Source organism: Vombatus ursinus, unplaced genomic scaffold (genome assembly GCF_900497805.2).
Source record: "Vombatus ursinus unplaced genomic scaffold, bare-nosed wombat genome assembly UNPS02014926.1, whole genome shotgun sequence".
Lineage (NCBI taxonomy): Eukaryota > Metazoa > Chordata > Mammalia > Diprotodontia > Vombatidae > Vombatus > Vombatus ursinus.
The window spans coordinates 4,639,992-4,665,891 of record NW_020954704.1 but is presented as its reverse complement, the minus strand read 5'-3'; the positions used below and the strand labels follow the sequence as shown (position 1 = coordinate 4,665,891).

The window sequence follows — 25,900 nt, the reverse complement described above, 5'->3', positions numbered from 1 at the left end:
AACTGTGTGATACCAATGGTAAATTCTTGCCACCTGCCTTTTATTGATGCAACAAATGTCATATTTCAAGGACTTTGTTTACAAGGGTCCTGAAATGCTGGAATGTGAGTGAAAATATTAAGTAGATAATTTTAATTCTTACTTATGCAAAGCATTATTTCTTTTAGCTAAACTGTTGGCTTGACTGACCATGTTGCTAGATCATTAGATATTTTTCAAAACGTTTTGTGAATGTGCAGAAAAATGGAATTTGAAGTCTGTGGCCTATTTTGATGGAGTATACATTTTAAATATTAAGGTTTATTTGATATAGATGCTTTCTTTCATTAATAGTCCAATGATTAACTGTGATTCTAATTCATTATGCAGAATGACAACATCCTAACTGAAATTATTTTGTATGCTCAGGTTAATATCTTTCATTACTGCAAATTTAATTCAGTACATTTAATACTCTAAATCTTTCTATTGGTATCTTTGTGTCTTCTAGTTATTATTGTTATAGTTTTAATATGTAATATCAACTTTGGGGACCCTGGCTGCTCATTTTGGCTTGTATTTACTTAACATTATGTTATAAAAATTCATTGTGTGGCAGTACCTTTAATAGCATATGAGGGCTAGAAACTGAAAGAAGTAACCTACTACAAAAGGAATGTCTCATTGCTATCCTAACTTTCAAATGTCAGGGAGATCAATACACAATCAACACTGATTTTATTGTTTTCATTAAGAAATAAGCCCTAAAGACTGGTTTGTGCAAAAGTGATTCTCTTTGGGTACTGAGATGCTTCAGGATTATCCAGTTATTTTTTAGGAAAATAATTTTTCCTTTAAATAGAGACAGATGCTTGGCTTACAATTGGAACCATTAGGCAACCCCAGACAGTAATGATTTGCAAGAATCACTGTGCCCTTTGCTTCCCATTTTCTAGTTTTAAAGCTCCTTACTCTGATAAATTGCAAGCTAGTGAGAGTGCGCATATTTGTGTTTCAAAAACAGCAACAACAAAAAACAGAACCTTGCCAAGTCCTCTGTCCCCACTGGCAACATGTGAATACCCTATGTTGACAATTTTGAACGCTCAATACAAGCTTTGGATTATGTCTTTGAGTAAGTCACTAGGATGGCATGGCCATTGAGGTTCATTGTATGTTGTGGTCTTCTCTTGTAGGTGAGATAAATGACCAAAACATTCAGGTGGTAGAGCTTCCCATTGTTGACAGCCTTCATCCACGGCCACCCTATTTGCCATTGGCTGTTCCAGAAGACCTTGCAGATCGACTTGTGCGGGTCCATGGAGATCCTGCCGTGTGGTGGGTTTCCCAGTTTGTCAAATACTTAATCCGTCCACAGCCTTGGTTAGAAAAGGAAATTGAAGAGGCCACCAAAAAGCTTGGTTTCAAGCATCCAGTTATCGGGTAAGAATGCGATTTGATTGTTCATATCTTGAACTGTGTCAGAATTTACAATGATTTGGGGGATATCTAGTGCCCTTTGATAACTCTACCAAGAAACTAAGAAATATGTGTCATGCATCTGATCACTACTGAAATAATCATCCACCCCCAGCATGTTTCTAGAACAGCTGAGATGCTAATTATTATCCCTGACCTGGCACTAGAACTCGGAGGGGCCATAGCATTAGAGTGCTTTTCCTTTCCTAGAGAAATTAATTAGAGGAATATTTTGTGGGATAAAATATGAAATCAGTCTTAACCTAATGAGGCCATGAAGTAAGGCTGTCATCTTTATATCATTTGTTTGACTTGTTTTAAGAACCAAAAGATCAGAATTCAGATCCTGATTCTGCCCCTTAATACCTCTGTGACTTTGGGCAGATCGTTCAGCTAAGGGCTGCAGTTTCTTTATCTGTAGAAGGGGGGACGAGATGGTCTCTGAGGTTCCATCTTGCCCTCCATCTGTGATCTTCTAATAATAAACTAGTATTCCCCTGCAAATACACAGGCCTACTTGCCCTTGCCCGCAGCATTCCATCTCCTATCTGTGCCTGTTTGCTGTCTATCTCCCATACCACTGACTCTTAGTTTCCCAGGCTTCCTGAAAGTCTCAGCTCACGTCTTAACTTCTGTAAGCGATCTTTCTTGATCCTCCCCAGCTGCTAGTGACCACTCTCCTTTGAGATTACCTCCCATCTACTCAGTTTTTATCTTGTATATACCTAGTTATTTAAATGTCTCCACCAGTAGACCATGATCTTGAGTACAGAAACTGGTTTTGCCTTTCTTTATATCCCTAGCACACGGTAAGCAATTAATAAGTGGGTTTTAAAAAACTTTATAGTGATTTAATATTGTTAACGTTCTGTTTTGTGGTCCTCATCACTCGAGGTTGCTTTAAGGAAAAGGCATATTTTTAGTAATGTAAAAAATAAGTTATTCAAGTTACGTTAAAAAAAATCTCTAGGGTCCTCTCAGATTCACTACATATACCTTTACTTATTATTATGTTTATGTTAAGGTAGAGGTGTCAGGAAATTTTGAAAGCAAGAAGGAATCTAATGAAGATCTTAGAGTTGGGATGTCAGAGGTATAGCCTACAGGCAAGATCTGACCTATATAAGGTTACTCTTTGTTCAGTGGCACATTTCCTTAATAAAAAACCACTTAAATTCAATTCGTAGACCCATAGATTTAGAACTTGAAGGGACTTTAAAGATCATTTAGTCCAATCCTCTTTTTTTTTTTTAACAGGTAATGATTCATGTATTTTCTAAAAGACAGATTTTTCCAGTATTTGTTTTAAAATATAAATTCAATTGAGCTATTCCCTGCCTCACAGCTGTGTGTTGACACCCTTAGCCAACATGTTTGGTTATTTCACAAGGGTAAATGGAAAGCATCAATATCATATCACCAACTTAGGATCCTTTCCTCTTTTCTTGATATCATTCAGCTCATAGTGCCATACCATCATGATCTCTCAATTGTTTTTTCCTCTCCCTCTTGAACATTATAAAGAAACACTACAAAAGAATAGTGAAAAAGTAGAATTATTAAGTGTTGAGAATTACCCACTCTCTCAGTTGTTTTCTTTAGTTTCTGAGAACCAGGAAGAAGGAGCTTTATTTCTTGCAGACCAGAATTCAGAGAAGATTAGCTCATAAAACAGCACTCCTCAGTGCAAAGCGCTCATTTGTAAATGAGGAGAATGACCTTATAGTGATAAAAGGCTAAAAAACGAGTATAATTGAAAAGTTATAGCAGTTTAGAAATTGAAGTTATTCATTTAAATGTAAATAGTTACAAAGCAAGTCTCATTGGTTGTACTGGTGTTTAATATATAAAGTTTACCATGAATCATTTAATCTAAAAAGCCAAAAGTTGGCTTATATGCAATAGGGAAACAGTAGAAAATTTCCCAGTAAGTACAGGAATGAAGCAAAGATACATCCTTTTTCTGCTGTTTTGGACGTGGTTCTAGTGATAGCAGTAACACAAGTGGAAAACATTAAAGGCCTAAAAATGGACAAAAAAAAGGATAAAAACCACCTTTATTTGCTGATGACATGTAGTTTACACAGAAAACCTCAAAAAAAAATTCAGTAAAGCAATGAATTGAGACAATAGTTTCACTAAGCTAAATTAAAAAAAAATAAGCTAAATTAAAAAAAGCTAGATGGAACCTCAGAAACCATCTCGTTCACCCTTCTACAGATGAAGAAACTGAAGCCTTTAGATGAATGATTTGCCAAAGGTCACGTAGGTGTTAAGTGGCAGAATCAGAATTTGAATTCTGATCTTCTGACTCTTAAAACAAGTCAAACAAATTCAGCATTCAATTAATCTGAGAAAATAAATTACTTGAGAAAGACCTCCCTTAAGCAGTTTGGCCAAAATTAGATTTAGCCCAGTATCTTGTACCTTATGTCACAATAAGCTCAAAATAAATATGGGACCTGAATATTAAAGATCACACCATAAAATATTTAGAAGAGCAACTGTACCTTTTGCAACTGTGGCTAGAGGGAGTTCTTAACCAAACAAAAGATAGATATGATTACAAAGGGTAAAATGAATAGTTTTGATTTCATGATATTGAAAAGGCTTTCCCACTGATAGAGTCAACACAACTAGAATTAGAAGGGAAGTTGTTGACTTGGAAAAAAAATCTTTGTGGCAAATATATCTGAAAAAAGTTGGATATCCAAGATATATAGGTAATTAACACAGATATATAAGACCAAAAGCTCTTTTCCCAGTAGATACACAGTCAAATAATTCTTTTTAAAAAATTTGTAATACAATGATGTGAGACAAAAAAATAATAGTAATAATAATAATAATAATAATAAAGTTTGTAAGAGAATAGCAAACTATTAGTTATATGAAAGATTGCTCCAAATCACTATTAACAGAAGTATAAGTCAGAATAAGCGACTTCCAACTGTTAGGTTTCTTATTCATTAATTAATTTTTCTGTCAGAAAGTAGTTTATGGAACTGATTTTTTTCCTGTAGTTCCTCTTTCATTTCATATAGCCGTTGTTCAGTGTTCTTTGCAGCTATGTTGAGAAATCAGTGTGTTAGAGCTCTGATGTAAAATGCTTTTCAAGTTCCCAACAAACTTGAGTAGCAGAGTCTGAGTTCCTTGTTTTGTCTCTCTAGAGTTCATGTCCGACGTACAGACAAAGTGGGGACAGAAGCCGCGTTCCATCCTATTGAGGAATACATGGTGCATGTAGAAGAGCATTTCCAGCTTCTTGAACGTAGAATGCATGTGGACAAAAAAAGAGTTTATTTGGCCACAGATGATCCTTCTTTATTGAAGGAGGCAAAATCCAAGTAAGTTAAACAAGCTGAATTTTCAAATGTAGTGATATTTATGTGCAAATGGTTCTTCCAGTTGAAAAGAAACTCTATTCTTGAATGTTAATTTTTTAAAGCATATGTGTACACATATATTTATCTGGGTCCTTATCAGTAATGTATGATACTTTCTGCAATCATGAATCTGAAATATGTTAGGCCATATTGTTGTGTCATAATCATCATCAAAAGCATTTAAATATCCATTCCCTGCTTTAGGAACTTCCTTTCTTAGAAACTTAACATAGACAGTCAGATATTCAAACATTTAGCTAAGCAGATGCATAAAGAAAATGTTCACCGTACACACAAACCTTTCATGTCTGTTAAGAGTAAAGGGAAGAAAAGATTTGTCTGTTTTATGGTTTGGTGGAGAATACAATCAATCATATACCCTACAAAAAAGTCCTAATTATTTAAGAAAACTACTAAAATATAATTTGTGATGACTAGTTTTGGGGAAGACTGAAGCTTACTTTTGCACTGTTTATGAATCACAAAGTTGGATGACTTAGAGACCTTCTAGTGTAACCCATACCTGAACCAGAATCCCTTCTACATTATACCTGAAAGGTAGTTATCTAGATTTTGCTTGAAGACTCCCATTGAGGAAGAAACCATTACCTCTTGAGATATGCAGGCTTTTCTGATATCAAACTTACATTTGCCTTTTTGCAGCTTTTACCCATTGTTCTTTATTCTGTACTTTTAAGCCATGCAAAACGAATCTAACCCTTCCATACAAAAGGCCTTTAGACATTTGAAAACGGCTATTATTATATCCTCACTTAAGTTTTTTTTTTTCCTTCTTTGGGCTCAGCATTCGTTGTTAGTTCACCTGGCCCTCGAATGACATGAGCCAGAAGCCCTTCATTAAAGTAAGTTCTCTTGGCAACATATTGTAAGCAGTTCAAGTTGCTTCATGTAGTTGAAACTAAGAAAACTGAATTTGTAAAGATATTCTATAAATCAGTCTGACTAATTCAGATCAGCCCCATATTAGCCCCAAATTAGTGAATTGTGGTTTTTTTTTTAACTATAATTTTTTAAGCTATTTAAGCTGTCTGGTAGTAGGGAGAAGGAAGAAGAAAATAGACATATAGGATGTAATATTATAGAGATCATTTTGCTCTTCATTTAATTAACAAAAGATTGCTTTATTTTCTGATTCTGATTCTGACCCTTTGATCATTTGAGTCTTCCCCCAACCATCATAGTGAAATTACACACATGAGAGACAAGTAACAGAGACAATAAGATGAAGTGGCCTATTTGCACATAGCAAAGGCATCCACCTTTCAGATTTTAGCTCCTTAAGATTGGTACTCTGATAGTCAGGAAGAAGATCTTAGTACCTGAATTCACTGTTCTCACTTGTCAGAACTTCACCCTAGATTGACTCTTAATCTGGGCAGCTTGCTTTTTGGGGGGGGGGGGGGGGTGGCCAAAGAAGAATGCATTTTACAGCCATCCAGTGGCTAGCTATGATACAAGTCTATCAAGTTGACTGAAAAACTTTTTCACACCTCCTAAAGGAAAACAAAAATGTTATACTTTATTTATTAGGGATATTTATGTATTGGTTTCTTTCTCTGATTCATCTCTCCCCTGATTAAAACCATATTTATATTATGTAAGGAATTGATAGAATCCTTTTTCCAATTTTTGAAAAAACTTATGTCCTATTGGAATTAATTGTTCTTTGAATAATAAAATCCATCTGGTACTAGGTTTTTTGTTCTTTAGTAGTTCATTTTGTATTCTCAGTTTCTTTTTCTAAAATCGAGTTATGTAAATTCACTGTTTATTTTTCTGTTACTCTGGGTGTTTTATAGTTTTCTAGACATATATCCGTTTCATTTAAATTGTCAGAATTGGACAAATTAGTTTTGGGCAAAATAATTTTTAATAATTTCCTTTATCAGTCTTTTGTTGTAATTTTGCTGTTTTCATTTTTTAACATTGACTGTTTTGTTTTCCTTTCTTTTTAAATTAGATTGGCTAATGATTTATTTGCTTTTTAAAATAAAGCTTTTTTATTTATTCTTATTTTGCTTTCAATTTTCTTAATTTCAGAATTTATTTTGTACTTAGTTGGGGTTTTTTTAAATTATGCTGGTTTTCTAGGTTTTTTTTAAGTTATAATTCAGTAAGTATTTTCTTCACAATAGCCCTCAAGGTAGGTGGTACAAATATTGTTACCCTCATTTTACAGTTAAGAAGACTGAGGCTCCGAAATGCTAATTACTTTGTCTGTGGCTAGTAAAGCAGTAGAACTGGGACTAAAACCCAGTCTTCTAACTTTGGTTTGTTGTGTTTTGCTGCTGTACTAAATTGTTGTATAAACGTCACAGGAGCAAACATTTAGGGCTAATGGGACCTTAATGGTCATCAAGTCCAGGCCCCTCATGTTACAGATGAGGGAACTGAGACCTAGAAAGTTTGTAATTTTCCCAACATAACACAATTAGTAAGTGTCTGAAGTGGGATTTGAACCCTGGTCTTCCTGACTCCAAGTCTACTGCTTGGTCCATGTGTTATCTTTTCAAATAAGTGATTACCAGGCCAAACAATATATTAGCCTAGTTGTTATAAATGTTGTTATAAGGCAAATTTTGGCATCAAATACATGTCTTGGACACAAAATTTTGTAAACATTTTTTAATTCATTCAGTTCTGTTACTAGTGAAAGGAAAGGATAAACAATACTCTATAGCCCTTCATTTTAAAACACAGACTAAATTTATGTATTGCTTGGATATAAGCAATTAATTTTTGTAGGCTCCATCTAGTGTCCTGTAATTGCAGCACAACATTCTTCCACCAGTAGGCTAACCCTTGTAACATAGGTGACAGTGTTTACTTTGATTGTGAGAAAAATAAAGCTAGAATATTCCCTTTTTTCTCTGTAGTATAGGAATCCATGTAACATTTCTCCATGCTTAAAGATGATACAGTGATTTCATGATGCTTCCCTTTCTTCCCTTTTGTACTTTCTTGAGTGTTAGCCTTGTCAATCTCCTCCAAGATTTCCATAGTGTTTTAAATTCTGTTTCCTTTATTCCTTATATTCTAGTTAAATCTTTTGTAGCACTGGTTTAGGTTTCTCAGAAAAATTGATGTAGGCAAGCCTTAAAAGCTTTGCCTTTGTTCCAGGACACCAAATCATGAATTTGACCCTCAGTTCAGTAGTGCTGTCTTTTTATACGCTGTCCAAGGCCAAGGAACCAGAGGAAGAAATAAACATAATGCGTATAATAGCCCCTGAAAATTCAGAAGCAAACATATTATATTCTATTGTTCACGCTCAGTATGTGACACCTAAAATAGATTTTTGGAAAGGGATAAAATTTATCATGTAAGGATTTTACATAATTGGTTGCTAAGTGTAGATGAGCAAATGATGTTTTATGGGTGGGAAGCCTTAGGATTCTCTAGGTTAGAAATTGGTACTGTTGGTGAAGGAAGTTTCAATTTGGTTGTGTTGATGACTGATGGCTGTCCTTAATCTTGATAAGTGGTTCTGATGTGGGACAGTATTAAAGCTGTTTAAAAACCAGTCAAAGAAATGAGTCAAACCTAATCCTTTTAAGGCTATGCAGGATAATACTGCCTCCCAAAATTGTGTGAGCAATGGAAAAATTACAAACCACCTTATCTTATATGAATCAGTATGGTATAGTGGGAAAAGTAGTGGATTTATGTTTAGCTTTTACCTCTGAAGGAAGCAAGCAAGCATTTACATAGTGATAAGCATTTATATAGTACCTACTATATGTCAGTCACTGCACTAAGCACTTTTTACAAAGAACTCATTTGATCCTCACAACTTTTGAGGTAGGTGCTATTAATATCCCTATTTTACAGTTGAGGAAACAGGCAAATAGCAGTTAAGAGTCACAGAGCTAGTTGAGTGTCTGAAATCAGATTTGAACACAGGACTTCGTGATTCCAGGCCTAGTGTTCTCTCTTCTTTGTTGCCAGCTGCCCCAATGTCATTTCATCTCTGAGAACCTCAGGTTCTTCTGTGAAATAGGAGAAACATCTACATATATACCACATAGGGATGTTTTGAGGCTGAAATGACATGTTATAAAAAGTGGTTTTCAAACTTTAAAAGAGCAATTATAATGATAATTACATTGACATTAAATAATTATAATAATGATACTAGTAAGTAATCATTGTAATAATCATATTATTAACCACTATTACTGATGTGCCCTGAATAGTGATGACGATGGTGCTGAGGGTGATTTTGCTAACCAGTAGACATGAGGTATGAACACACACATGAAAGCAACTTTGTCCAGTTGGGTGGTAAGACAGGAGAAAATAAAAACTTATCTCATGGGTTCAAGAATCTCTCCTTTGATGTGTCTAAGCATCTAGATTACAAGTTTGGAGTTGAGAATTGTAAAAGGGTATGCTAGCATCTTATAAATAGGACATAGAAATGAGCAGAATCAAAAGGACTATACTAATTTTAATTGACGCTTGGTTTTTCTTTTATCATATGGAACTAGCAAAATAGGGCTAGTCAAACTGTTTTCAGTTTACAAACTTAAGCTAGTTCTTTAGATTGGAGAGGAGGAGAAAGTTATTTAAGTTGTGAAAAAAAATATGGTTTACAATCTTTGTCACTTTGTGTTACCTAAAGTATCCTTAAATTACAGGCTTACCCTACCTAACATCATTTCATTGGTTCTGTGAAAACACATTAGGAGAAACAACATTATAGGAGACAGTTCCCATAAGAATGATGCTATAAGTAAGTAATTGACCAAATGACATTGCAATGGGCTTAATGGCTTTAGTAAGTTTAATTAAAATGTATTAAAAATCTTATCACAAAATGACAAGTGTTAGAACAATTTAGGTAGAGTATACCTACAAAATAATTTCTATGTTGGCATGCATCTTTGCAAAGAATAAAACATTTCCTATCATTGTCTTATAACAAAATTCGGACAATTGAATATTGTCACTTGAGAGACAAGAAATCCTCCTCTCCCATCATTCCTTTTCTTTGGTTTTTCTCCCTTGTCATTTTAAAGAAGTCAGTGTCCCCCATTAAGTCGTTTCTAGTATGTGGAAGTCTGATCTTCTAATCATGTAGTTCAATTGATTTGGTTACCAGATCCCTTGTGATATTAGTGTCATCATTTCACTTGATGGCAAAGTTTCATCATAACCCCTTCTTTTGTCTTCACTCAGCACCCAAGTTCAACTAGCAAGATTGATATTTCTTCTAGGAAGGAAATGCTATAACTTCTCTTACTAACCAATTCCAATGTGTCTAACAACCTTCCTTTCATATTTATTTAGAGCTGTTTCTGCCCCATTCCTGAGTATGCAGCTTCACAGGGACCACATTAAAAGCTTTCCTGGCTGTTTTCTTTTCAGAACAAGTGTGACATTTACTTCATCTCCCAAAGTCTGAGCTATAGTGGGCAAAATGTTAAAAAATAATGAGGCCAAATGGAGCTATACAGTGAATGCCAGTCTAAAGCAATGCTCAAAGGCTTTACCTTCACAGCCATTATCACTGAAAGGCAATGGGGAGAAAGCTCATCAGTGGTAGTGAAATGGAGAGAATACTCAAGTTGTTGTTAAGGAAAGGAAATGGTCCAGACTCAGGTAGTTAAACTTTATCCTGGGGGTAAATAAGGTAACAGCCACGTTTCAAACCTGAATTAACTTTCTTTAATCTATAAGGCACCACCCTCCAAATGACTGCTCCAGGTTTACTGAATAGGACCCTATGACAGTTAATACAGCTTCCAAACGTCTCATTTACTTCAAGGACCTATTTTATCAGTTTGAGTAAAATAGGGCGAGAGATACTCAGAGCAAAATGGGGAAATTTGGTTCACTGTGTTTCCATTAGCACTGTTGTGCTAGCTGTAAAAGTTTAACACCAGTAGTTAAAAGTTTTCACCAATAGTTGTGGTGAACCTGATTGTAGCTGGATGATTCAGCACTATAATGGTGGACAGCACTGAACGGCTCACAGATGAGTTGCCACGGAAAGGTGTTACCAGGGATATTTAAGGAGTTGGTAGTGGGTGGTATTATCAGGTCCATTCAATTTAATTAGGTTGGCCCACTTCTGTGCCTTTTTGGCGGGCTGAATTATTCCAGATACAAGAGTAAGACCCAGCTAAGTCTGGGCATGAAAAGGGGTACTTCGTCATTAGTGTCATTATCTTGATTTCCCCAGGTACAGTTTCCCTGAATTAGGGGTGTCTGTATGTCTTTTTAGCACGCTGACCCACAGGGAAGCAGTGGGGAGAAGAGCATAGGGGTTTCTGTGTGCCTTCCACAAGTGTCTGGTGTCAATTATTAAACACAATTAAGGGATCTGTAATGAGAAGCTTTTTCAGAGAGCTTCCTACACTTAATTAGTGAATTGCAAAATGTTATGATGGGTTCATAATACACAGTCCCAGATTTAGAGCTGGAAGGTCATTTAGTCCAACCCCTTCATTTTATAGTTGAGATATCTGAGCCCCGGAGAATTTAAGTGACTTGCTTTACATCACAGAAGTAGTACCTGGTAGAGATGGGATTTGAACCCAGGTCCATCAACTCCAGTTCCAGGATTCTTTCTACTGCACTACCTGCAATAAACTTTTCTATCAAAGCATTTAAGTAGTAAAGGAAAAGGTCACTTGCTCAAGCAAGCTGAAAAGGCTGGCTGTTGGAGATTACACCTGGCAAAAATAATAAATAACAGCCCTTTAATTTTTTGGGAAAAAAGACTCCAATGAGTTATTTATTTGGCATACCATTAATTTTTCTTTAATATTCTGGTTATTCAAGGATAGTTTCTCTCCCAATGATGAATTCAGAGATGGCTCATTGATTACTCTACTGAATGTCAAGATTAAAATCTTCCCCTTTTGGTGGTAAAGATATAAAACCTTGCTAAGGAGAATGCCAAAGACTCCATCCCAAAAGGCTTAGGGATCCGCTTCTCAAAAAGGATGTTGTGGGCTTTAAAATAAAATGGAAGTTCCTTGAGGGGCTGTTTAACTTTTTAGCCCCTGCACCCAGCACAGTTCTCTGCACAGAGTAGGTGACTTATGAAATGTTTGTTGATTACTTGAACTGAATGTTAAAATAACCCATCAGTATATTTGTAATTCCTTTTTTTTTTTCAGGTACCCAAATTATGAATTTATCAGTGATAACTCCATATCCTGGTCAGCTGGACTACACAATCGATACACAGAAAATTCCCTACGAGGTGTGATCTTGGATATACACTTTCTGTCACAGGCAGATTTCATAGTCTGTACATTTTCATCCCAGGTAAGTCTAACAAGGAGGAATTTCTAAGTGCCCAGTGCATTATGCTCGTTTGATCTGAGAGCCAGTGGAATTGGCTTATTTTTGTTTTTACTTAATGCTGGTTGTTATGATTCAGTTACAATTTTCTTGATGTTCTGTAATGATCTTTTATGGAAGAATGAAAAGATTCAATAAAATTTGAGAGCATTGACTGTTTTAGTCATTTTGCAAGCAATAGGTAAATACCTTTCTACCAAAGCTAGTCATTGTGTAATGTTTAAAGTATTTGGTTTGTTTAAAGAATTTAACAAAAGCAGTAAGTAATTAAGTACATTTAATTCTTTTTTTCCTTTTTTTCTTTTTTCTTGCATAGAGTCAATATGCAACTCTCCCTTGCCACACATCAGTGTGCTGATACTGAGAGACTTAACTTGAATATTGCCTCACTTGATTGTTTCTAGGACATAAGAAAAAAAAAAAGCAAATGTAATTCTTCAAGTCAATTACATTACTATCTGACAAGAAAATGTATGTTAAATTTAAACAGTACCCACAATCATCATTTAGTTTGGTTATTGCAGATAATCAGGTTTACAAGCTTGATTTGTTTGTTTTGGTTTGGAGAGATTGGATCAGGCTTGACTAGCCATTGACTATTTCAGTTTAGTGGTAGTTATTGTGGACTTTGTTCTATTCCATCACTACATAGGTCATATTTATTTGTTCATGCTTCATCCATTCAGCAGGCAATTATTTAGGGCCTACTAGATGCTCTAGAGAAGTTCAGAAGAAGTAAAAGAATTGTCCCTTTCCTCATGGAGCTTATAATAAAATCAGAGTGTGCATATATGAGACAACTGCATAAGAATTATTTAATTTACATATGAACAAATATGTATACAATGACAGCTGTATCTGTATCACCTGAACAGAGAAGAGTTCTAGAGTATAGATGTTGGGTTTCTAGCTCTGAAAGAGAAAGAACAAATCATTTTATGGGAACAAGGCTTCCTGTGTTCCAGAAGAGTATATGATAAGAAACTCTAAGGTAAAATTAAAGTATCTATCCAAAATCTCTCTTAGCTCTAATGTGGTTATATCTAACCACGTGTTCTAGGATAGGTTCTGAGGCCACAAAGACAAAGCTATTCATTGTCTTCCTCTTTCCTGCTGCCCCTCCCCACTTTTTCTTTTTTTTTTTTTGAAACAGTGTCTTAGACTTTTTCTAGAAAGGCAGATGATAAGAAATTTTTTTTCTGTTCCCATAGCCTTGCTCAGTTCAGATAGACATCAGTATATGTAGGGAGAGAGGGAATATCTATTAATATATGTTGACTTTTGACATTTTATTCGTATCTAGGACAGAAAAGAATTTTGTTCCTTTTTAATTCTGTTTTATACTAAAATATCCCCTCTTGTTGAAGTATCTGGAGCTTGAAGAAGGCAATGTGAGTAGAATGGGGATGGGAGAGTAGGGAGGGTATGCAAAGGTAAAGGTTGTGTCACTACTGATAGTAGAATCACTTGGGAATTCAAACCGAAATTCAACAACAAAAAAGTAAAACTTTATTCAGTCTAATAATTTAACCAGGCATGAGGAACCTGTGACCTTGAGGTCACATGTGGCCCTCTAGATCCTCAAGTGTGGCCCTTTGACTGAATCCAAACTTCACAGAACAAATGTTTCATTATATGACATGATATGATATTATATTATCTTATACTATATCATATTATATCATACTGTATTATATGTAATAATATAGTAATATGAATTATATTATATTATTTGTTTTATTAAATACTAATATATTATAAAAATATTTTTGTTAAGGGGATTTGTTCTGTGATGTTTGGATTCAGTCAAAAGGCCGCGCTTGAGGACCTAGAGGGTCACATGTGACCTTGAAGGCGAAGGTTCCTCACCCCTGACTTAAACTAACATTTTAAAAACTTTGTAAAGCCAAAAATAGACTCAGAGAATACTTTGAAATGTTTTAGGTTGAAGTTCAGAATAAAGGCTCACCATTAAACTAATGGAGCACCCAGAGACAATGGGCTTATACTTGTTACCTTTTTGTTCACATTCAAAGGTTTACTTCTGTCTTCTCATTACCATTTTTTTATAAAAGCCTCACTAAAAACACTTAGTACACAATTTAAAATTTTCCTAATATTAATCAGAGATTCTTGATTAATGGTGATTCAGCCATAGTGTACTGGAAAGAGTTCTTTATTTAGAGTAAAAGAACCTGGGTTCAGAACCTGGTTCTGCTTTCTTCTTACCTTGTGACCCTGACTAAGTCATTTAAATTAGATTGGAGTGGGGAGAGACTTGAAGCAGGGAGACCAAGTAGGAAGCCATATGAAAGCCTGAAATAAGATAATAATTATATGAACAGAGGAAATATCAAATGATTTACAGTTAGAAACAACAGGATTTGGTAACTCATTGGAAATGTAGAATGAGGGAAAGTGAGGAAGAAAGGATGATGCCAAGATTGTGAACCTGAAAGAAGTATGGTGTGCTTTTGAAAGAAATAACAAAGTTTGGAATATAGATGGGTTTGGGAGGAGAAAGATAAGTTTTGTTTCAAGATGTCCCTAGCACACCCGGTGTGAAATATCCAATTGATGATTTGGGATTGAAGCTCAAGCAGAAAACTAAGACTGGACTTATTATAGATCATGGAGTCAATGACATAGAGATGGTATCCCACAGGAGCTGATAAGGACACCAAGAGAGTGTAGAGAGAGAAGAATAGGAGGCTTGGGGCATCCCCTTGGGCAACATCCATATTTGGGGGTTGTGATCTGGATGATGAGCCAGCAAAGGAAATGTCAGTTTTGACAAGTAAGAGACCAAGAAATAGTAGTATCATTAAAGTCCAGAGAAAAGGGAGTATCCCAGAGGAGAAGGTGGTCAGTAATGTCAAATGATAGGTCAAGAGGATGAAGAGTAAAGAAAGAATGTTGGATTTGACAAGAGATTATTGATAACTTTGGAAAGCACAGTCTCAGTCAAGTGATGATTTTGGGAACCAGATTGTAAAAGTTTGAAGAGTTAGTGAGAGGAGAGGAAGTTGAGACAGCAAGCACAGATAGCTTTTTTCAGGTGTTTGGCTGAGAAAGAGATGAGTAATGTGTGATAGTAGCTTGAGGAGATAGTAGAATCTACTGAGCATTTTTTAAGGATGAGTGGGGGTGTCTTGGACATCGTTAGAGTCATTAAGGGAAGAACTAGTAGATGGGGAAAGACTAAATATTAGAAAAAGGTGATCATAGAAGTTGTCATCAGCTGGGGTCAACAGAAGGGGTTGAGGATCAAGGGCCATTGTCAAAGATTAGGGGAAAAAGCAAAAGAGCAGTGGGGAGATGCCAAAGAGTTTAGGCATTAAATAAGAAGAAGCTAAGAAGAGCCAGCAGTTAGCAGAAAAATCGCCACAGGTTACAACTCATTAAGCCAGGACTGCTTCCTTTTTTCATGTGATACCTGGTTTTATGCCTTTCAGTCATACAAACAGGACCCTCTGATTTCTAACAGAGATGACACACTATACTTGACTAATTTCATTCTGAATCAGATGTTTACTTAGGGGCCACAGATGGTGAGACCAAGACCTGTATTCATTTCATTACAGACAGATGCTCAGCTTAGGAATTTCCACCTTTGTAGAGATCATAAAACAATATTGAAATGCTTATGTAAATTTAAGGCTTCACACAGAGAGCACAAGAAGTTCTCAGTGAAGTGAACTCTGTGATTATCACAAGTAGAAGGTTGGAACAATAAGGCTTTGAATCTATACAGATCCTTACTTCTTTGGAATAAAGAACACTATAACACATGGGCAGTAATCTCATCAATACCCTTAACATGCCTCAGAGATATAGAAAATGTGTGTCTTCTCTACTTTGAGCAAAACAAGGTAAAGGTAAACAGCACAGATAAAGGACCACATTATTAGAACTAAATGGAACCTTAGAAGCAATCTAGTCCAGTGCCTTTATTTTACAGATGAGGAAATTGAGGCCCAGAAAAGTTAAGTGACTAGTCCATAGTCACACAGTTAGTAAGTAACAGAGTCAAAACTCATACCCAGGCCCTATCAGTTCCAATCTACCTCTCTTTCTACTACACCACACCGTATACATAAAGCTTTGGATCATCCAGTGAACCTAGAACCTATTTCCCCTGATTTACAAGGCTAAGGAATCTTCCCTGTCTAAATTGTCTTTGGGGGCTCTCATTGAGTCAACCAGCCAGTCTTCAAGAATGAAATTCAAGCTGTGCTGAAGATCTACTTCTTTAGTGTTTTTCTGAAATAGAGACACATCTGTGTTTTATCATTTGACAATATTTTTCCTGTTACCACTTACTGTGTGCCTAGCGGTATGCTAAAAAGGATATAGTACCGTGTCAACACAGGATGAAATAAAACAGGCGCTGTGCAGCTACACAGAGTCTGAGCTTTTGAAACTCCAATTTGCCCCCTCTCAACAATGTCACCTGTCAAAATCAAACCTTGTCTAGTGTTGGCATCAGCCGGACAGGCAGGTTATTTACATTTGTAAGGAGAAGGCTGGGAGAGGAAGCCAGAAGTAATTAAACATAGCAGCTTTGATTTTTTTCCAGGGTGATTTTTAGTAGCACCCTAAAGTAAAACAGTCTTTGGAATTTACACTAAATTGTCCTATCTCTATGATTAGGAGCGAGACTTTTGTTTTTGTTTCCAGTTATTTAGACAATTATGCTTGAAACTTAATTATTGATTAAAAGCTGTGGGATGCATAGTGGCTATGAATTACCACTTCCCTGTAGGACTGGCTTTTTGTATAGGTGTAGTGCCAGCCACCTATGTACTATGATTTAAGCATTCCCCAACTTCCCTAGGCATCAAAATCTCTCTTACACATGATTGCCTTAGCATCTGAAATCTCATAATTGTTCACTCCTTCAGATGAGGCATAGAATGCCCCTCTTAAAATATGAAGGTTACTTGAAGAGGGTAACACATTGATTTTCTTGTGTGTTAATAATTAGTCAGCTAGCATTTGCTATATTGCACCAGGCACAGTGCTAAGTGCTGGATAGTTTAGACTAATTTATTGTACTAACCCTAACTAAAGAAGGAATGACACATAGTAGGAACAAGTTTTGATCAGGGACAGGAGATCAGAATATATCTGGAGCATATGGCACTCCTGGGGCAGACATGCTAAGTCAGGTTTACCCTAGCTTTATGTTATGTTCTTCAGGGACCACATATAGAATAAGGCTACAAGGAGTTAAAGCTGGATTCATGATTGAGAAACTGGATAGCTTCATATCTGCTCTTGAGTTGATAATTTTTAACACCATGGCATTCATCATTTTGTTTGAAGTGAATTACCAGAATATCAGACAAACCCATAATCAAATGTATTTTGAGTGCTAAATATAAATGAGTTTGGATTATCAGCATTTTATGACTTTACTCTGTCTCATCCATTAATGCAAATAGTTGGAAATTATTTTATAAATGCAGTTTACTGTATTATAGTAAGGAGGTTATTATATATGATATGCTGCACATCTTAAAATCAGTTCTGGCTAAATTTATGGTAGCTGGTCTTCATCATAATGAATTAATGATTGCATGAATGAAAAAACCAAAGCATGTATTAAGCACTTACTATGTGCAGAACACTATATACTAAGCACTGAGGATGCAAATAGAGAAATAAAATTGGCCTTGCCCTCAAAGAGTTTACATTCTTTCTTTTTTTTGTTGTTGTGTTTTTTGGTTTTTTTGTTATTTTTAGGCAATTGGGGTTAAGTGACTTGCCCAGGGTCACACAGCTAGTAAGTGTCAAGTGTTTGGTCTGAGGCCGCATTTGAACTCAGGTGCTTCTGACTTCAGGGCCGGTGCTTTATCCACTGCGCCACCTAGCTGCCCCAAAGAGCTTACATTCTAATAGAGTAAGACGGAACAGGTACCAATTTCAAGGAAGATGGAAAAACCCAGTGGTCCTGAGATTGCAGCATCAAAGTTGATGTTAATGTGTCTTCTTTAATGTCATTTCCTTTAATAAAACTAATTCTGGAGCTGAGCCATTTGACAGTGCCAAGGACTTACAGATAACAAAGGGAAATTGATAATTAAGTAGAATTGAAGAGAAACTAAGAGTAGTAAGAGGAAAATCTTACCCAAGTAGTGGACTCCCTAAAAAATAAAATGGATCCATTGACTCTGATAACGCTATGAGACAACAAAAATGTTAGAATAAAGTCAAAAGGAAGTCAATGGAAGAAAACATAATAATCTATAATCAAAAAACTGACCTGGAAAATAGGTCTAGGAGAGATCATTTAAAAACCATAAGACTCTCTGAAAATCCTGACGAAATAAAAACCTGGCACCTTATTTCAAGAAATGGAAGAAAGAAAACTGCCTTTGTTTATTAGAACCAGAGGGCAAAATGAAAATAGAAAGTCTGGAAGGATAGAAGAAATACAAGGGAAGAAAAGATCACAGAATCAATTACCACATTGATAATTTTTCCACAAACAAATCAGTTCAGTCAAAGCTAGAAGGGAAAGAGTTAACATCTTTGCAGCAAATGTATATGATAAATATCTGATATCCAAGATATATAAGGAACTCATGTAAATATTAAAGAATAAAAGTCATTCCTTTTGGTGTGAGGATATGAACAGAGAGTTCTCAAAAGAAAAAGGCAAATTATGGACAACTATATGTACAAATGCTCCCAACCACTAATAAGAAAAATATAAATTAAAATAATTGTGAGGTGACATTTCATACTCATTGATTGGCAGAGATAACCAAAAAGGATAATAGTTGTTGGGACAGGCGCAGTAATATACTATGGATGGAGCTGTGAGTTGATCCAACTATTTTGGAAAGCAATTTGGAACTGTGCCCACCAGGTTACTAAATTGTATATACTCTTTAACCCAGAAATGCCACTCTGAGGCATATATCCCAAAGAGATCAGATAAAGAATGGAACGATTTATATGCACATGAATATTTATAGCAGCTCATTTTGTTGTAGCAAGGAACTGAAAACAAAATGGTTATCAGTTGGGGATCAGCTAAATAAATTATCTCATTTGAGTATAATACAGTTGTACTATTAAGAAATGATGAAAGGTATGGATCCAGAGAAGCCCAAGAGGAATAGCATAAACTGATACAGAGTGAAGTGAGCAGAACCAGTAGAACAATTTGTATAATGGTTGCAGTATTGTAAAAGGAATACTAGTCTGAAAGACTTGAGAACTTTGATCAGTGCAAAGATACATCACAACTTCAGAGGACTGTTGATGAATCATGTTTCTTATTAATTAAAGCTATAGAGGTTATTAATTAAAGGTATAGAATGAGACATACATTTTCAAACATGACCCCTGTTGATTTATTTTTCTTGATGGTACTTTTTTTTTTTTTAACAAGGGAAGTTGAGGGGGAAAGTTATAGGAAGATTTGAGAGGAAGTGATAGTAACATCCTTCCACCCCCCCCCAAAAAAAAAGTGTCACTAAAATATTTTTTTTAAATATTACAAGAGAGCAGAGTGTTGAATTGCCAAGTTTCATATATATTTTAAAAAATCTATATGTAATAGAAAATCATAGCATCATATGCAATCCTCTTTTTCTATTGTCAAGTCCATAACAATTAAAAAAATTAATGATTCTACCACTTGACTGAAATTATTCTCTGGTTGTCTATGAGTTCTTAACTGCCAAAGCTGATGGTTTTCACCTAGCCTTCATTCTTTTTATCTTTCTGAAGCTTTTGACATTTCTGATTACGCCTTCCTCCTTGATACCTTGTTCCTACTCCCTTCTCCATTTGGCTTCTCTGATACTGCTTTTGGTTCTTCTACCTGTCTGACCATTCTGACTCAGTCTCCTTTGCTAAATCTCTTCTTTTCTCTCTCTGTGCTCTTTCATCAGTTCCCAGTGATTTCAGTTGTCATCTATGTGCAAATGACTCCAAGACCTACACATCCATCCCTAATCTAATCTGGACAGTCCTTTGTTACCGACTGCCCACTGGATAGCTACACCTGGATGCCCCACTGATGCCTCAAACTCAATCAAAACAAATCTTGTTTTCCCTCCTAACCCTAACACTCCTCCAGAACTCCCCATTTCTTTAGAAGATGCCATTCTTCTTCAAGGTTCAGAACCTTAGGGTCATTCTTGATTCTTGCCTCTCCTTCCCTCCTTCTATCCACAAATGTATCCACTCATTTTCTACCTCCACAACACCTCTACCATCAACTCCTTTCTCTCCATTCATATGGCCAGGATCCTATTCAGGACCTCATAACCTCTTGCCTATTGCTATAGCCTCCTAATTGATCTCTCAGCTTTCAGCATCTCCTCTTCCCACATCCGTTTACCACAAAGTGGCCAAATTAATTTATCTAAAATACATATCCTACCATGTTATTGCTACTCAGAAATCTTCAGGAACTCCCTGTTGCCTCTAAGATAAAATGCAAACTCCTTAATATGGAATTAAAAACTCTCCATAGTCTGGCTCCCACCTACTTCTCCATACTCATGTTAACTCCCCTTAACATATTCTGTATCTCCTCCAAACTTGCCCACTGCCGTTCCCCGAACTGAACATTCCTCTATCTCCCATCTCTGTGCCTTTGCCAGGAATATACTCTCTCCTCACCTCTGTCTTTTATAATCACTAGCTTTTTTCAAGGCTCAGCTGATACCATTTCCCTCTGTGAAGCCTCCTCTCAATCCTTCTCCCCACTTGTTGGTGCTTCTTGAAATTATCTTGTATACACTTAAATCTGTTTTTGAGTTATAGCCCCCAGTGGAATATTCCTCAAGGGACAATGGCTTCTTTGTGTAATGCAGCAATTAAAATAGGTGCTTAATGAATATTGGCTGAATTGAATTAAATTGTTTGAAGGATCTGGACTAAGTGCTAAGCATTTATGAATACACAAGGTATGATGAGATGGTTGTGGCCCATAATAGGACTTAATAAATGTTTATTGACCAACTGATCTTCTGGATAAAGTTGATATTAACTGAGTTTTGGACTTCAGCTGTAAGGAGTTGTTTTTTGTTTTTGTCATGCTATATGTTATTAACAGCTTTATCGTCATACTTAATGTGAACATTTTCCATCTACAGTGCCAGGCCTGGGGCATGTTTTGAAATAAGTAAAGTTTGTCTTGATGCCAGCAGCCTCTCTAGTCTGTGTCTTTTCCCTGCCATAATGATATTCCCTTCTACTGGTTCCCAGTGTTTTCTCTCTATAAAAGTTTTTCCTCAGGAAAGAACTTGAAATTGCTTTATATCATGGGGGTAGGGACGTGGAGGAATATTTGTACTCTATATTTTAGCCAAAGTCTGTCATAGCCAAATTGTTAATATGTAAGCAGTCCCTCTTATAGAGCAGGCATACAGGCAAAGTTTCCTGTACTAATTGGAATTTTCTGTCCCCCAAGTGGTCTCCACTTATATTTTATAACAGTCCTAAAACAAAAGATAAAAGTCCACAGCAAAGTAAAACATAGGTATGTAGTTTAGATTTGGGGTTTTTTGATATACCAAACTGAATAATAGAAATAGAATAATCGAAACATTAATCTTGGCATGTCCCTGGAAAAATATCTCCCTGAAGCCAATTACTCCTTCTCCTTTCCCCTTTTAATCTGGTTAAAGATGAACAAGTTACTTCTCTTAATTGAATTAAACAAAAACATTGCTACTTCTGGTTTGGTCACCATAAATAAGAGAAACTCTTTGTAATCCTAATTTCAGAGAATTGAGATCCTTTCATGAGATTAATTCTATTCAAAGAAGACTAATTAGGTCTTTGATTCAAATATGACTAAGTACAGGACATCAGATCATGTTATTTCTTTTATTATTATTTTTGACATTTTTTTTAAATTTTTGAGTTCCACATTCTCTGCCTCCCTTTAGCTCCTCTCCTACCCATTATGCATGTGAAGTCAAATAAAACATGTATGTGTTTTGTAGCACAGCCAAGGCCTTAGTGGACTTTGTGTTCGTAACACTATGATTTAAATGACTGATTCTAAAAAATAATAGCTGGCATTTACATAATGCTTTAAAGTTTGCAAAGCATTTTATTTACGTTATCTTATTTGGTCCTCATTAAAACCCTGTGAGGTAGGTATTATTACATTGATGAGGAAACTGAGGCAAAGATTAAGTGACTGGACCAGGGTCAAGCAGCTATAGCTGTTGAGGTTTAGATGCTCGGGGTGCTGGGACCCCAAAATCATGACACATGGGTCTTGCCTGAAAGAATTCGACCCAAGCCTTCTTTCAGCCAAAAACAAAGCTTGTTAAAGATGTACCATAGAGGCCAGACTCTTAAGGAATCTGAACATTTGTGATACTAAGGACGAGTGAGCATGAAGAAGTCTCAGCCCCTAAATGGTGGCCAGATGGATCTTACATTCAGAAAGACTATGGGAGGCATCTGGGAGGGGTCAGGTAGTTTTGGGGTGACTGGGGGGGCTAGGAGAAGGGGTGTCTTGATGGGAGTAGCCAGTATTGGAAGAGGAGTTTAAGGAGGATCTTGAAGCTGGGGTGACTGGGGTGGATCCTGGGAGAATCCCAATGGGAGTGTGTGGGAGGTTGAATGGGGTTATCCAGGAATGGAGGGCTAGGCTTTAAAGAACTGGAAGATAGGCCCTAGACAGATAAGGAAAAGCCACTTGAGTGGATTATACCCTCAGGCAACTGCTTGAGACTTCTTTGATCTAGTAAGTGAGTTTAAGGAAAGTTTAAGGATTTTCTGGGGCTGGTAGACAAATGGGACCCAAATTCTTTTTGGGGTGAGGGGCAAAGATCTAAGTGTGGGCCCAAACCCTGTCATAGTAACTACCTGAGGCTGGATTTGAATTCAAGTCTTCTTGACTCTTAAGTCCAGTGCCCTTTCCACTGTACCACCTAGCCACCTGTTAAACTATTATCTCTCCTGAGAGTATTTAACAGATGGAAAAAATCTAATGAGCTAAAAGAATGGAATTTCAGCCAGAAGGTAGAAGGTGCAGTTCTGGAGCAGTGAGGCCTTCATCATTAAGGAACTGCTTGATTTACCATTAAGTAGGCAGAGACCTATCTAACCTTTGTTATTTAGTCCTTCAATCATGTCCAGTTGTTCATGACCCCATGGACCATAGCATGCCAGTGCTGTCCAGAGGGTTTTCTTGGCAAAGATACTGGAGTCATTTGCCATTTTCTTCTCCAGTGGATTAAAGCAAACAGAAGTTAAATGACTTGCCCAGTGTAACACAGTTATTGATTGTCTGAGGTCAGATTTGAACTCAGGTCTTCTTGACATCCAGGCCCAGTGTGCTCTTTATTTACTGAGATATCTACCTGCCTAGTCCAGCTCTACTAGGATTTTTTCAAGGGCAATGGTATGTAGGTGGTGCAGTGGACAGAGTACTGGGCCTGAAGTCAGAGAAGAGTCTCCTCTACCTGAGTTCAAATTACTTGCTAGCTATGTGACCCTGAGCAAGTCACTTAACCCTGTTTTCTTCAGTTTCCTCATCTGTTAAATGAGCTGGAAAAAGAAATGGCAAACCACTCCAATGTCTTTGCCAAGAAAACCTCAAATGGGGTCAGAAAAGGTTGGACACGACAAGTAACTGAACAGCAACAATAGCACGTAGCCCATACATACACACTGTTTTTCATGCTCATAGTTACCTTCCTCAGATGCACTGTAGAAGCACTATCTTCTCATTCTTTTTGTACATAAGAATACTAGTCAGAGAAGTAAAGTCAATCAATAAACATTTATTAAGCTCCTAGTATGTGCCAGGCACTGTGCTAAGCACTAGAAATACAAAAAGAGGCCAAAGAAAGTTCCTGCCCTCAAGGAACTTGCAATCTGATGGATTATAAAATTGTATAATCATTTGCTCTATCATAATAGACCAGATTTATGTCATACTCCTTGAACAAGAACATAGATTTGCTAATCCATACCTCTTCCAAGCCTATGGTTTTCCTTGATGTGTTTCAGTTGCTATAACTAGTACTGCTCTGTATTAATTGTTCTTTTCCCCCTTTTCCAAGGTCTGTCGAGTTGCTTATGAAATCATGCAGACACTGCATCCAGATGCCTCTGCCTACTTCCATTCTTTGGATGACATTTACTATTTTGGGGGCCAGAATGCCCACAACCAGATTGCTGTTTATCCTCATCAACCACGAACTGCTGATGAAATCCCTATGGACCCTGGAGATGTTATTGGTGTGGCTGGAAACCATTGGGATGGCTATTCTAAAGGTGTCAATAGAAAACTAGGGAGAACAGGCTTGTACCCTTCCTATAAAGTGAAGGAGAAAATAGAGACAGTCAAGTACCCCACATACCCAGAAGCTGAGAAATAAATTTGCAGGCAAGGGAATGGAACAGACACTCAGTTCACCTGGTTTGAGCCAAACAGCATACTAACTCGACTTTGAATTTATGTTTTAACCCAGAGTTAAACAAATGAAAGCCTTCAGGACTGACACTGAATGAACAGCTTAAAACAGACGGATGAACCATCGCTGGAATTCCTCCTTAACGAACACATTTTGTTACGATGCACTTGCCCCCGTGCGCAGACCAATAGCTACTCACATGCAAACAGTTGTTTTCTCCCTTGCCCCTTCTTTCAAGGTTCCATCCCCGTCATTCATCATCAAGTGAGCATTTGGCCTACACTGTCTCTGTCATTAATTGACTATAATTCTGACTTTTTAACACTGCCACATTGTGTAATTTGAGTGACATGAACATATTTTATATGTGTGAGATTTCAAACATGGTGCCTATATTTGAGAGATCTGTGTGACCTGTTCAGAAGAACCAAACTCCACTTATCTTGGTGGGGAAGAGTTGGTTCTTAACTATTGGTGGTGCCATGACCACCAAACCCGCTTTGACCAACAGATTGAGAATGAGAATTAGATGTTCTTTTCTTTAAATTTTTTTTAAGTAATTGCATTGATTCATCACCTCATCATTAATAAATGAAGGATACATCTGAAAATAAACTATTCACCCTCCATTAGGAACTTTTGTAAAACAATGCCATGAACAAATTCTTTAGTACTTAATGTTTCTGGACATTGTCTTTGATAACAAAAAATAAATTTAAAAAATAGAAGTTTTGTAATTTCTTTTCCTATTTCTGGTCAGCGAGAGAACTGGCAATCAACATTGTAATGAAAACATACAGTGAAATGGAAGATGATGATAAAAGGAGAAAGGGGAGGAGTTTTGTAGCTTTTTCCTCATGCCTAACTTCAGTTTCTCTGACTTTCTGTTTCTCCCGAGAAATCTTCAGGGATCCATTCGACATTCCTATATGGTCCCTGAATACAATCATTCTGTTTTGAGAAGCAAAGCTAAGTTTGCCTATGTGCTTAATATGAAGTTGCTCAGCGCTTTTCTTTTTTTTTATTTTGGGTTAGTGGGGCAAGGTGTGGGGGGGGGGGGGTGAGGATGGTTGGTTTAGTTTAGTATGATACAGAAAACTTGAAAAAAGTAATTTTCCCTTACCAGCACTGAGGAAAAACTCTAAATTGAAAATTATTCCAGATTTATTCAGTTATGTTTCCAATTACTAAGATTTTATGTATGTATGTGTGTGAGGTCATGAATATCATCAATGTATATCCTGCTGGACCAGATACCCAAGTGGCTATGCCTGAGAAAATCTTTGTACTCCTTATCCAGTTTCTGAG

At 36.5% G+C, this 25,900-nt stretch overlaps 1 protein-coding gene across 7 annotated transcripts in view; it reads left to right on the top strand.

The window, feature by feature from the left end:
* The window catches only part of FUT8 (fucosyltransferase 8), a 436,921-nt gene extending 411,622 nt beyond the window's left edge, over nt 1-25,299 (top strand). For all 7 annotated transcript variants that reach the window (XM_027843711.1, XM_027843709.1, XM_027843707.1 and 4 more), the window contains 4 exons: nt 1,176-1,422; nt 4,629-4,805; nt 11,996-12,146; nt 24,239-25,299. In XM_027843711.1, coding sequence (XP_027699512.1) covers nt 1,176-1,422; nt 4,629-4,805; nt 11,996-12,146; nt 24,239-24,556 — 893 coding nt within the window. In that variant the 3' untranslated portion in view covers nt 24,557-25,299. The remainder of the gene's footprint in view (nt 1-1,175; nt 1,423-4,628; nt 4,806-11,995; nt 12,147-24,238) is intronic.
* The last annotated feature ends 601 nt before the right edge of the window (nt 25,300-25,900 follow it).